At 55.6% G+C, this 13945-nt stretch overlaps 3 protein-coding genes across 3 annotated transcripts; all 3 read left to right on the top strand.

The window, feature by feature from the left end:
- Positions 1 to 389: 389 nt before the first annotated feature.
- Positions 390 to 1327, top strand: LY79DRAFT_144843 (uncharacterized protein). The gene is made up of 2 exons (XM_060550991.1): positions 390 to 508; positions 580 to 1327. The coding sequence occupies exons 1-2, from the start codon at positions 499 to 501 to the stop codon at positions 1101 to 1103; spliced, it is 534 nt and encodes a 177-aa protein (XP_060420164.1). The 5' UTR covers positions 390 to 498; the 3' UTR covers positions 1104 to 1327.
- On the top strand, positions 1278 to 5609 carry LY79DRAFT_504735 (RNB domain-containing protein; the record flags this gene model as incomplete). The annotated part of the gene is made up of 4 exons (XM_060553537.1): positions 1278 to 1434; positions 1578 to 4117; positions 4170 to 5518; positions 5570 to 5609. 4 exons carry the CDS (start codon positions 1278 to 1280, stop codon positions 5607 to 5609), a joined length of 4086 nt encoding a protein of 1361 aa, XP_060420163.1.
- A 4900-nt stretch (positions 5610 to 10509) lies between these two features.
- LY79DRAFT_575244 (twin-arginine translocation pathway signal) lies at positions 10510 to 11527 on the top strand (the record flags this gene model as incomplete). Its single annotated transcript, XM_060559690.1, has 2 exons — positions 10510 to 10676; positions 10738 to 11527. The coding sequence occupies 2 exons, from the start codon at positions 10510 to 10512 to the stop codon at positions 11525 to 11527; spliced, it is 957 nt and encodes a 318-aa protein (XP_060420162.1).
- Between the last annotated feature and the right edge of the window lie 2418 nt (positions 11528 to 13945).

The following is a 13945-nucleotide window of genomic DNA, read 5'->3' as shown; positions in this document are numbered from 1 at the left end:
AACCCGGGAGCCCTGACCTGGTTCTACATATTAGTATGTCTCTGGCGAGCTGCGTGGGTTCTCCCCCACTATTGTACAACTTGTACGGAGACCTCTGACTGAGTCTTGACCTCAACCCTAAGTTGGGCTCAGGCTGGTCCATGAGGGGGGCGACAGGTAATCGCCTCCTTGCTTGCCCTAGTATGCTTCCCGTAGAGTGCCTTGCCTTTGGGGGTGTCGCTACGATGTACCTAGCTAGCTTGGGGGTGTCGGTCGGCCTGCATCGTTCTGGTCCGGTCGGCCTAGGATATCAGGGAGGCTAATGACCGACTGTTCTGTCCCAGGTCGGCCTGACGTAAGCCGGTTAATTGATCGTCCTTTTGCGTATCTGTACCTAGGTAAGAAACAAGTGCTTTTGCATGAGAAACGGGTGTGCTCAGGTCCTCACCGTAGCTGGGTAGTATCCGTGATACCCCCCAGCATCAATCACTACGTGTCGCCGTACCTGCCTACCTACCTATGTACCTCCGTACGAGACTTTGCTCTCCCTACAGGCCCCTGTGCCATTGCTACACACGTCTTTGCTCACTAGCGCAATAGGTACTCCGTACCTCGCCTTACACAAAGACCCCAGTTCCAGTTCCAGCCCCAACAGCGTGTCCCCCGTACTCGGTGCGTCCCTCCCCCCCCCATTGATTGCTGAGGTGCTGCTGTGCTGTCCCTGCTCCTCCTCTTCATCCTTCCACTCGCTCGCTCCTCTCCTCTCCCCTCCCCACTCCACCACCCCCCGACTCGCCTTTCGCAGCACCCCCGTCACTTTCTCCCCGAGAGGACATTCCCATCCTGCCTCGTCTTCTCTTCACGTCGTGTCTGCCTCATCCGTTTTTTTCCCACCTCAACCATCACTTCGCACACTCATTGCGAGCTCCTTTCCCTTTCACCTCGCTCGTCTAGCCGACAAACCACAATCCTCTCTCCCTCCCCTATCACATCCGAATCCAATCCCTCTTCGATCAATCAGACACCCAAAACATCTACCTTCCTTGAAATCAGCTACGTCCACAAAATCAAAAAGACCAATAGCCAAAACTACATCCCAGTTCTCCACTGTCATTAGTCCGTAACGGCATACGTCAATACGTGCCACATCATCCCACAAAGCCTATCGACGCCTACGCCGAACCACCTGCTATCCGACGCGGCCAATCCTGCCTATCCCTCCTCCATCAACAGCCGAAGCACTTGACGTGCAATACAATCAAAAAGGAGCCAATTCTTCATCTGCTTGACTGCCCGCCATGGAGCAGCAGCAGCAACAACAGCCGCAGCAGCCGCAGCAATCGCAGCAGCCTGCGAGCGGCGTCCCAGGCCCAACCGGCCGCCGGCTTCACATTGCTCACAGGAGAAGCCCCTCCGAGCTGACTCCGTTGATGAGCATGTTTGCCAACCCGGGCAGTAAGTCAATTCCAGAACACACATACCCTTTCCCGCACTTCCCGCCCTTTCTTGAGCTCCCTTCTGCTGCCTGCTGCCCCTCGCTGCTTCTTACATCATTCTCCAAGACCGATAAGGATGCTAATTAGGTGTCCTTGCCGCAGTGGAACAGCTAGCTATCCAGCAGCAAATTGAGTTGTTGCAGCAACAGCAGCAACAGATCCAAGCTACTCAGCAACAATACATGAACATGGGAATGATGCCCCCTACGCAACAGCTCGGCCCAGGTGGTGCCTTCAATCCCCTGCAGTCGGGCATGGCGCCACAGGGCGCCTTCCAGTTCCCCCAACAGCTTCCGCAGCAAAACGTCTCCATGGGAGGTCCTCCTACCCAGCCAATGTCACATCGCCGTAATCAGTCGGCTCTTCCCAACATGGGACTGGGCCCGCCTCCCGCTCCCTCTTCGGGCGCTTCCGGCCAGTCCTTCACCAACGATGCCGCCGGCGCTGCTCCCGGCAGGGAAAACGCCGGTGGTCGTGGTGGTCGCGGCGGTGGTGCCGGAGGTGGCCACCAGCGACGCCACTCGTTGGCGCTTGCTGATGCGAAGAAGGCGGCAGAAATTGCACAGCAGAAGCGCACAACATCGGGCTTCCAATTTCCCATGTCAGGCCCCTCCAACGAGGCCGGTGCTGATGGTGGCACCTCCGCCCCCGCCCCCGCTCCAGCCCCAGCTCAAACCGAGGCACCGATTGCTCAGGGTACCAGCGCTGGTCGTGGACGCGGAGGACATGGCCGCAGCCAGAGCATGGCTGTTAACGGTCGTGGTGGTGGCGGCGCAGGCCGCGGCGGCTTCTCTGGCGATTCCAACCAAAACGACTTCGGTCGCCGAGGCAACTCGACTGGCGGCGGCCATGCCAGAACCGGTTCTCGCAACTTCGACGGCAACTGGCGCAACCAGGGCGGTAACCAGGCCCAGGAACAAGGTGCCTTCCAGCCGGGTCACCGCACTCGTGGTTCTGTCAACCAGTCCATGTCCAATATTGGAGCGTTCCAGTACCCTGGTCAGCCCCAGCTGATGCAGATGCCCGGCTCGATGATTCCCATGGGCATGTACCCTGGTCAGCAGCTTAACCCTATGCAGATCCAGCAGCTGCAGGCTCTGCAGGCTGCGCAAATGAACGGTCAGCAATTTGTTGGTCTCCAGGGCAGTCAGCATGCAGGCCAGCTTGGTGGAAACCAGCAGCAACAGCAGCAGCGAAAGACTCTTTTCACTCCCTACCTCCCTCAGGCTACTCTTCCGGCTCTTCTCGGCGATGGCCAGCTCGTTTCCGGCATTCTTCGCGTGAACAAGAAGAACCGCAGCGACGCCTACGTTTCTACTCAGGACGGCTTGCTCGACGCTGATATCTTCATCTGCGGCAGCAAGGATCGCAACCGTGCCCTCGAGGGCGACCTGGTTGCCGTCGAGCTGCTCGATGTCGACGAAGTTTGGTCGCAGAAGCGCGAGAAGGAAGAGAAGAAGAAGCGCAAGGATATAACTGATACCCGTTCTGGATCGACCAACGGACAGAGCCAGTCATCCGGTAACAATGATGACAGCTCTCAGCAAGAAGGCGGCATCCGCCGCCGGGGCAGTTTGCGCCAGCGCCCGACCCAGAAGAAGAACGACGACGTTGAAGTTGAAGGCCAAAGTCTGCTTCTTGTGGAGGAGGAGGAAATCAACGATGAGGCAAAGCCTCTCTACGCTGGCCATATCGTGGCCGTCATTGAGCGCGTGGCCGGCCAAATGTTCTCTGGCAACCTTGGCTTGCTCCGGCCCAGCAGCCAGGCTACCAAGGAGAAGCAGGAGGCCGAGAGAGCCGCCAGAGACGGTGGTAACAACCGTCATCACGACAACCGTTCTCAGGAGAAGCCCAAGATCGTCTGGTTCAAGCCCACTGACAAGCGCGTGCCGCTCATTGCCATCCCTACTGAGCAGGCGCCTCGCGACTTTGTTGAGAAGCACCAGGACTATGCTGATCGCATTTTCGTGGCCTGCATTAAGCGCTGGCCGATCACTTCCCTGCATCCCTTTGGTACCCTTGTCGAGCAGTTGGGCCGCATGGGTGACCTTAAGGTGGAGACTGACGCCCTGCTGCGCGACAACAACTTCTCCTCCGACGAGTTCTCCGAGGCCGTATTGCGCAGCGTTGGCCTGCAGGATTGGTCTCTTGCTAAGGAAGATGAGGCTGCTCTGGCTACTCGCCGGGACTTCCGTGACGAGAAGGTCGTCACGCTCGATCTCAACGGGTCCCCCGAGCTTGCCAACGCCATTCATATCAAGACGCAGCCTGACGGCAAGATTGACATTGGTATTCATATTCCGGATGTCACTCACTTTGTCAAGCCCAACTCGCTTGTTGACCGCGAGGCCAAGAAACGTGGCACTGCTGTCCACTTGGTAAACCGGACATGCGCTCTGCTTCCTGCCAAGATTGGCGGCGAGGTTTGCTCTTTGGCACCTGGCGAAGAGCGCCTCGCCGTCAGTGTGCTTTTCCGCGTCAACCCTCACAATGGCGCCGTTGCCGAGGGCGATGCCTGGGTCGGCAAGAGTATCATCAAGAGCACTGCCAAGATTACCATTGATGAAATTGATGCCGCCTTGAGTGGCCAGGCGAATTGGAAGCATGAGTCCATCCAGCTCAAGGATGTTCAGATTCTCAACGTGAGTACCGCTGAGTATAGCAACTACAAGGACCGTAACTGACATCATACAGGCTGTCGCCCAAAAGTTCACCGAGGCTCGTCTCGGCGCCGGTGGTGAGCCCATTGCGCCTCTCAGGCTTCTGCAGCAGCTTGACGATGAGAACATCCCCATCAAGCACAACATCTTTGACTCGACCCCCGCAACAGAACTCGTTGAGGAGCTCATGCACAAGGCCAACGCCTATGTCGCACAGCGCCTTGCTCAGGCCCTCCCTGAAAAGGCCCTGCTCCGCCGACAAGGCCCACCCAACGCCCGACGCTTGCAGACCTTCGCTGATCGCATGAACGCTATTGGTTATGAGGTCGAGACCTCCGGCAGCGGCAGCCTGCACAATAGCCTTTTCAAGGTTGATGACGCCGACGTCCGCAAGGGAATGGAGACACTCGTCCTCAAGTCGATGCAGCGTGCCAAATACTTTATTGCTGGCAAGACGGCTAAGCAGCTGTGGCCTCATTATGCCCTCAACCTACCTCTGTACACTCATTTCACTAGCCCCACCCGCCGCTACGCTGACATCATTGTCCATCGGCAACTCGAGGCTGTGCTTTCCGAGGGTCAGATCGAATACACGGAGGATGTGGAGAGCCTCGTCAAGACTATTGAGTCTTGCAACACCAAGAAGGACTCGGCCCAGAACGCTCAGGAGCAGAGTATTCACATTGAGTCCTGCCGCGAGATGGACAAGAAGCGTCAGGAGGTTAACGGCGATCTCATCACTGAAGGTATCGTTCTCTGCGTGTACGAGTCGGCCTTCGACGTTCTTATCCCTGAATGGGGCTTTGAGAAGCGGGTGCACTGTGACCAGCTGCCTCTCAAGAAGGCCGAGTTCAGAAAGGAGAAGAGAGTGCTCGAGCTCTACTGGGAGAAGGGCGTCCCGAGCTCGGCGTACGTACCGGAGGACGAGCGCCCCAAGGCTGCTGCGTCGGTGAGGAACGCCAACGCGATGGCTGCCGCCCGTCAAGCGGAAGCAGCTGACCGCGCGAAGAAGGAGAGAGAGGAGGCTGCTCGCAAGCAGACGGAGACTGGCACCATCTCCACCGACGATGTCGATGCGCTCTTTGACGACGATGACGACAATGCGTCTGACATCACCGAAGCCATGGCCGGTGCTTCGTTGGCTGAGAGGCCCACGCAGAGCGTCCCCGGCTCACCAACCCGATCCGACGCCAAGCCTTTGCAGCGCACGAGATCTGACTCCAAGGTCCCCGTGCCGGAGGCTCCCGAGACCCGCCTGTCGAACAAGGAGAAGTACCTCAAGCTCTTCAAGCTGCGTGAGGAGGGAGGCGAGTACATCCAGGACGTCACGGAGATGACCAGGGTTCCTGTGATTCTTAAGACCGACCTCTCGAAGAGCCCGCCGTAAGTTGAATCCCACCAATGCCCTTCCGAGAATGTACTAACACGATGCAGTTGCTTGACTATTCGTTCCTTGAACCCTTACGCTCTGTAGAATGGTTTGATGAGATGCTGCGTCCAACAAGGACACAAATTGGCCACGATCATGGGGCAGATGGGCACATGGTGCGTCTTGTGGAGTGAAGATACATCATGGACGGCGTAGAAAAGTTTGGGTGAGAGATGGGACGATAGATACATGGCGATTGGAAGAGAGTAATAGGAAGGAAGTATCTTCGTCCCTGGATGAGTCATTTAGTACAAGGGCCGTAAGTTGAGAAGGGAGGCCGAGGATGAAATAGTAGAGATAGCGTCCATTAGTTCGTAAAATGGCACATCCAATTGCAGACTTTAGAGACGTAGCCGACCAGGCTTTTTTACCGCTCAAGGGATCACATAGGCATAACAAGTGTGTCCGCTGAGATGGTAGAGACGGCACGAAGAGCCACAAGGTTATAAATCTTTGGGTATGAACAAGCTGGCCCCGTGTGCTGGGTTGCAGAGAATGCGGGTTGGACACGGCGAAGGGGGGGGGGAGTAGAGGGACGGCAGCGTTTCAGCTGCGATGGTTGACAGGAGAGCCGGTTTGAAAAATCGGACGTGACGGCTTATGCTGTGTGTGTGTGTGTGTGTGTGTGTGTGTGTGTGTGTGTGTGTGTGTGTGTGTGTGGATGTGGATCGGATCTGGCTGGAATGGCACAGAAGACAGAGAGCGTGATTTGAAAGAATCGCATGGGTCTTAAAGTGGACCGGGCTCACCGGGCCGGACGTGGGGTTGGTTATGAAGCAGCACCTTAACAAAGCCTGAAGGTCTACTACTACCTACGACTCACTTCACCGACAACTAAACGAAGGCGGCCTATAGGCCGGCGACGGAAGCGTTTGACGGAAGAGCGAGCGATGAAGAGATGGAGAGAATATGAGAGAGAGAGAGAGAGGGAGAGGGACAGAAAAAGAAAGCGAAAGCGAAGAAAGGGGAGTAAGTAGCCTCTTTGTGTATGGGGGCAGCCTCACCGTCCCACCTTCCGATCATGCTTATTGTGCCTCGGGTCTGCCTGAGTCTTGGGCGGAACTAGTGTTTTGATACGGAGACGTGCAACGTCGTCCCCTCTCCCATCACGGGCCCCCTGGTCGAGGTTGCAATCCTGCCCCTTCTCCGAGTTCCATGACATTGACAGGGTGACTCGCAGCAAGGCCCAAATTCAGGCTACCTGATGCCCGGTGAGATCTGCGCGGCGATCGGCAGGGGGTGGAAGCATATTTCTCGTCCGGTTCAGGCAGAAAAGACCGGGCGTGATCGCCCTTTATTATTGCCAAGGTTGAGTGGAAGAGATGCTCCTCTGTAAAAAGGAGCAGCCAGAAAGAAGGAAGGGGCCTCGCGAGTCTCACACCAGAGCCGTCGCCGGATGCCGGCCATTTCTATTCCGGGTCCGTATTGTGTGTTTGTACGGTACGGAAAGGATGCCAAATACATCCTCCAAACTGCCCTTCCCAATGGCACGGCATACAGGGAGGCGCAGCGCCGCTAGTTCCCGCGATGACCGGTGTTTGGGGAGGCTCCCGATTTCGTTTCCTTCGCGAGCCGAACACAGCCATAACTTTTGCGGTGCGAAAATCGGTTGTTTGCAACTGTCTGGACGCAACGGCCGGGTGCCCGGGGGTGGGCGGGAACGCGAGCATTGTAATAGTCTGTTGTGCGGGAAGCGCATGATAGAAGGGCGGAAGAAACGACGACAACGGACGAAAGAAGAGAGTGTTGCGCCCGTGTCAGGCGCGCGCATGCGGTGCATGCTAGGCAAAGATCCCGGGATCATGATGTAATGAGTAGTGATCGGGCTGAACTTTGAAGGGGAGACTGCGTCCTTGGCTCAAGTTTCGAAAGCCTGGCAACAGAACAAGGTTGGACTTGCGACTGGCGCGGCTTCTCGGGCTTCTCGGGACATTTCTCGCTGGTGGGGATGCATGATGGGAGACAAGTTAAAGAGTATTGCGGGACACGGGTAAACTGAATGACAGCCTACTTTGAGTTTGGCCAAGTAAGTCACTGCAAGCCCTGGATGACAGAAGCGGGACGGTCTCGTTTTCCCCTTCCGCTCCTTAGCTGTGTAGGTAGTTGAGACGAAGAGGGTGGGTAGCCCAAGAGGACTTTTGAAACGAGTTGTGAGCCCCTGCAAGTTCTTTGCTTGCCGAAACAAGCCGGCTAGTAAGATTTTTGTCGGTTGGTTAGCGGCCATCCGGTGTCATGTTGATGAGATGGACCAGAGATCGCGGAGGGAGAAGGACTGAAGATAGAGCTGAGACCTGCGTCTTCGGGCCTGCTGGATGAGCCGCATGGATGAGGAGCATAACCTGGCCAAGCCACGAGATGCCACCCAGATATTCAAGATGTCTCAGCCCCCGTTGCTACGCCTCAGGTACCCCATAGCTAATAAGCTTAAGTGGCTAGTGTATTGATGCGGTCGAGGAGACTATTGGCACGAGGACGGACGGGAAACAGGCTAGCCATGAGAGGGCGAGTTCAAGGCTGGAGAGCGGCATACTCGCTCTCATGCCGCGAGGCTAGCAATTAGGACGAGAATCTATTCTTCAATGGATTCCCTGATTAGGCTAGACTGAGAGGGCGATGCTTGGTTCAATCGCGGTCGTTTCTACCAGAGACCAGACGGCGAACGTGGCCCGCGTGTTTGTTTCTGAGGCGGGCCGGCAGGGCCGTATTCGACTCTCGAGTCAGTCGGGCTTGTTTCTCTTTGCTTCTGGCGGCCCGGAAAGATGAGGCCGGTCAAAGGTCGATGCCTCCTGCTGGCAAGATCACGAATGGCAATCGATTGACGGGCAAGATAGGCGACCTCCTACGTTTAGTAGGCAAGCGGCTCGCAGATCATCCAACCGGGTCCATGGTGCGTGACATCCTGGATGGCGGCGTCAAAGGAGGACAGGACCTGCGGCCCTTGACTGTCACGAACGGCAGCGTCAGAAAGCGACAACGGTTGTGAGTATGAGATCCGCCTCCATGTCTCGTAGGGTAACGATAGCGGCTTGACTATACCGGGGTGGAGGGATTGAATAAAAGCGAGCGACTCGCCCAGGAACTCCGACTAGCCGGATGGGAGGATATGTGAGTGAGTAATTGATTGATTGATTGTCTGGCCTTGGTAGTATGGGATGGGCGGGAACCAGAGACCGACGGGTAGGGGAAAGGTGGAAAAACGGCAGCCGGGAGAGTGGAGTGAAGTTGAGGAATGGAAAGAGACGTTACCGAGAGAACGTTCCTGCAGAAAGACGGCGTGCGGTACGTACCGATCTAAGCCACGCAAGGGTCCTTGCCCCAAAAATACCGCCCCATTTATTGGAAGCGATCCAATCATGTCTTGGCTAAGACGCCAGTGACAGGAAGGTCCGGGCGTCCACGGACCGGGATTCTGACGTGGGAGACGTATCATATTGGTTTCGGCTGACGGCCCATTCATGACCCGGGACGACCTCTGAGTCTTAGCTTGGAGTCACGATGCGACAAAGTTGGCTCGGCTGCAACGCCAGACGGTGATGAGCGAGGGGGTCCTTGGGTGCATTCCCTACTTTTCTTTGCCCCTCGCCCACACTCAACACTGTCAAAACTCGACCCCCATGCCTCGGTGGGGCCGAGATCCCTGTAACCCAAAATCATCGGGCAAAAAGAAAAGAAGCGCAAAAACAAGCTCGGCAGGGGTCGCGACCGTATCTAGAAACGGGCTTCGTCCTAATTGAGCGATCTAGCAAGGCCTCTACACAATCTCATCTTTCCCTTCCCCTTCTTTCTTTGGACCACGCCTTCTGATTGGACCTTTGCCCACGAAAGTCTATACCGATTCGCTGAGCTTGTTTGGACCGCAGCGAAACGAAACATGCGGAGCCCTCGTCGTCCATTCTCAATTTCTCCTGCCCTGCCGGCCCTGCCGGCCCTGCCGCACCTTCCTCACCTTTCGCACCTGGGACAAATTAGCCAAGCAGCCAAGCAGCCAAGCAGGCTGACTTCGTACCCGGCCAGCGCAGGAAGGGAAGACCTGCTGCCATCTGAACTTTGACCCATGTCCTCCTACCCCCCCTCGCCCTTGACGCCATTTGCAGCGAGTACGTACCGTATTGCTGCGTCGTCGTCGTGCGTGACACGAGACTACTCGCCAGTTGGTCCCCCCTTGCCGTCTTCCTTGACACACTCCGCGTGCGCGCGCGCCCGCCCGCGCTGCAGTTGTCTACTACCCTAGACCTCTTGCTCGGTACCGGCACCAACCACCACCAGCAGACTCGTGGGTACTTGCTGTACCCTGCACCCCTGCTCGGTCTGAAGCTTTACGGTCGAGCGTAATTTTGCTACCCGCATTGTGGACTCCCGTGTGAGCCGACAACGGAAAGAAAGCTAGCCGCAAACTGTCCCCAGCAAGGACCCAAGTCGATCCGACCCCCTCCTGAGTTGCAGAACCTGAGAAGAGCTATGCATGGTGGAAGGCCAGATACGCCGCCGATTCAAGGAGGGGGGGCGGCGGCGGCAATGATGATGCCGGTCGAATCCTCAACCTTCTTTATTGCCCGCTTGTTTCCCACCTCCAGTCATTTGTTCCCGCCCCTCTTCTCTTCTCTTCTTCATTCCGTTCACTGTGTGTCAATTTCTTACAACTTCCAAAAGCGCTGGTCTGCTTTCCCTGGTCCACCGGTTTTGCTTACACTCTCCTTTTCCCTTCGAGACATCTTACCGCTACGAACTGTCACTCCCTTCCTCGGACGACATTCTTAATACCCCCCTCTTGTAATCTTTCATCGACCGTCCCAGGTGGTACCGATCGAGAATCGCTTTTTTTCTTCTTAACAACAATCAATCCCCATCGCCCGAGTAACCTGTCCCCGGAGAACAGACGATCGAAAAGGAAACAAGAGTTTTAGGACGAGCAAAGCTGCAAGAGACCACACAACTTTAATCGACAATGCCTTCAATGAAGACCGCCCTCGTCGCCTGCCTGGCCGCAGTGGCCGCAGCCGTCCCTCTGGGACCCAAGTTGAACGACCAGCAGATGGAAATCTACAGCCTGGCCAAGAGGCAACAGGCTCAGGCTAGCGCTGCCGGATTGGGGGACATCGACATCCTTCAATTGTGAGTTTACACCCCACTCCCTGGATCAAATCCCACAAGATTACTGACCAAGGCTCCACAGCGCCCTTACCTTGGAATGGCTCGAGGGAACCTTCTACCAGCAAGGTTTCCAGAAGTTCCCCGCTCAGGACTTCCTGGCTCTCGGCCTGTCCCAGGAGCAAGTCAACGACCTGCAGCAAGTCGGTGCTACCGAGCTGTCGCACGTCTCTCTCCTGCAGTCCTCCATTGCTCAGGCCGGCACCCAGCCCGTTCAGCCCTGCCAGTACAACTTTGGCTTTACCGACGCCAAGGGCATGGTCGCCACTGCTGCCGTTCTCGAGAACGTCGGTGTCGCCGCCTACCTCGGCGCCGCCCCTCTGGTCAAGGACAAGGGCATTCTCAGCACTGCTGGCTCCATCCTCACCATCGAGGCCCGCCACCAGACCTTCATCCGCGCCGCTTCCAAGCAGATCGCCATTCCCCAGGCTTTCGATGCCCCTCTCGGTATCCGCGCCGTCTTCTCCCTCGCCGCTCCCTTCATCGCCTCCTGCCCTGAGGGCTCCAACTTGGCTCTGCAAGCCTTCCCCAAGTTGACCATGACCTCTCCCGCCAGCGCCTCTGCGGTCGCCGTCGGTGCCCCGATCATGCTCCAGTCCGACGCTGCTGCCCAGGCCCAGGCATGCGCCTTCACCACTGGTGGCCTCCTGCCCGGCGGAACTATCTTCGCCCCCTTCAACCCCCAGCAGGGTTGCGTCGTCCCCCAGGGTCTCAGCGGCATCGTCTACGTCTCCCTCACGAGCCAGGCCCCGATGACTGGCACGCTCACCGATGAGATCATTATGGCTGGCCCCATGGTGCTTACTATCTCGTAAGCGCGTCCCGCGAATCGGGGTACATGGGAACCCAGCGTGGTTGGCTGTCAAGGACGTGACGGGTTTGCGTTGATTAATATCGAGAGGTCACCGAGAACACAAAGAAGTAAAGCAGGGGGAATAAGCGCATGATACCTCGCTTAACGACAACGGAAGTCGGGGGAATAGTCAAGAGCATACTCAGCCAGTTTTCGAAAATGTCGACCTTCTTTTACTATCTTTCTGACTCCTCACTCTCTCAAACTCTCCCGTCCGTCCGACCGAAAACGAAAACGACAAAAAAAAATTTCACTTCTCTGGCTGGAAAGATGGCCTGTATATATGATGGTCATATTATATATATTCCCAACGGGGTTTCAGGAGTCGAGTCGAGTCAAATCGAAGACTCATGTATTGTTTAACTTGGTAACTCAAATTTCCCTTTCCTATTTCATTTCTCTCGATGTCTTGTTACATTTCCATTTGTTCATCAGTCTCCGTTGCAATCAGATACGGGCGAATCATCAGGAAGGGCAGAATGGGCCCAGGAAAAAATTGTTCCGAGGAACATCGGAAGAATTCTATGATACCAGCAGAATAAAGCACGATTATCTTGACAAAAAAAACATGTTCAACACATAGGAATCCCCTTCTCTTGCGCGCAAGGAAGACGTGAGGGGAATGAGAGGATTGGAAACAAGACCAGTTGAGCTGCCGGGAAACGATACAACTGAGACCAGCGCAAAATCAAAGCTATCAATTACAGCTGCAAATAACGCTTCCATCCAATCAGCACAGGCCCACTATTATTTTCGTGTGCACTAGGTAGATGATGTGAAACGTGTTCGTTGAACTGAGCTGCAAATCAAACTCGGGTACTCGTCACCTATTGGATACTGGAGAGGCGTGAATGGGGACCGTTAGGATTGGACCGAGAGGTGATCCCTAATCGGGCTAAAACCGGCGTACGGCGGCACGCGGCTCGGAAGTGGGTCTGCGAACCTTTTTTGAGACGTTCTCCACCAGCCACTCTCCTCTGGGCGGGCGCCGACTTCTGTCATCCCGAGCTATGTGTGGTGCTCGTGGCACTGCGCTTGTGGCGTTTGACGCCTGCTGAGTAATATGGCGTCCCTCCCGTCTTGGTCTCTTTAGACTCTTCTGCGGCCACGACGGGCGAGGAATAGTTGACTGAACGTGTCGTGCTCCGGGAGGGCAGTCTCCAGGAAAGTCTGCAGTTGTTGATCTCGAGCCAAGATTGGTAAAAGGGGGTCGTTGTTCGGCTACTGTGGTGTGTACGGGCTGCGTGGCGTAGCTGCTTCAACTTCAACGAATGGCTTGGTAGCCTTGTCATAGAGAGAGAGAGAAAGAGTGTGTGTGTGTGTTTGTGTGTGTGTGTGTGTGTGTGACTGAGAACCACGCCCACGCGGATTTCCTCGACAGGGACAAGGCAAGTATACAAACATATCGATTGAGTCGGACGGTGCTACGTACTCAGCTCTCTGTGATCTAATTCTGGCATGCCAGCGTACATTCATGGCCAGTACCGGCTGATCTATATTCGGTAGGATTCGTAATGGGCCCAACAACCCCGAGATGACTAAGAACCGTTCGACTTCAACTCAAACCGAAGCCGTCAGGGAACAGGGTGTATTCAAATCTCTCCACCCCTCCAATAAATGTCACTAAGTTTGATTTATCATCAACTCAGTATCCTCGACCCCCCCCCCCTTCAAAACAGCATATGAAATAGGGCCAGCACGATCCCCCATCCATCGCATTAGAATATATCGACCTGGTGTCTGGTGATTTACACGGACTGTCTCGTGCTGGGAATAAATGCCTGGAGAAACCAACATGTAATCCGGTTTCCGGGGCGGTGTTTGTCCTCTGCCAGCTCACGGCTCATACAGTTTGGTAAATGGAGCAAATCATACAGGCTTGTGCATAATTCTGTAGGGTATTGCAATGTGTGCGCGCATGAAACCATTGCACATCCTCAAGTCACGACGAGACAACGCGCCACAACAGTGTTACTTGGTCGGACGTCTAGTTCTGGTCAGAGATCTGAGTAAGGGGGGAGCTGACTGATAGGCCGTTTCACCTTCTACCGATACAACAAAGACTTGGAAGTCTCGATCAAACGTTGTTTTCTCTAAGACAATCCACTATACCGATATGTCTTGTTGGGTGAAAGGCTTAGACTCAGTTACCTCGGAACAGCGAGCGTGAAGCCCACCGGCGCCATCCCGCCCTGGCAATCGCCACCAATTCCGTATTACGCCAGTAACAGCCCGACGTCCAACATAGGGGGTGTAGGAAAGAAAAGAAAAAAAAAAGACATCGGTTAGCTCGAAGGTCTTTCAGGGCAGTGATGGCAAAGTTTCATGAGTGCCTTCCTCGATACCAGGATAACAGCCAGTGCCAACTCGCTGCCACTAA

Source organism: Colletotrichum navitas (genome assembly GCF_030913465.1).
Source record: "Colletotrichum navitas strain CBS 125086 chromosome Unknown LY79scaffold_2, whole genome shotgun sequence".
NCBI lineage: Eukaryota > Fungi > Ascomycota > Sordariomycetes > Glomerellales > Glomerellaceae > Colletotrichum > Colletotrichum navitas.
Note: the sequence above shows the minus strand (reverse complement) of the source record. Positions and strands in the feature narration are given on the sequence as shown.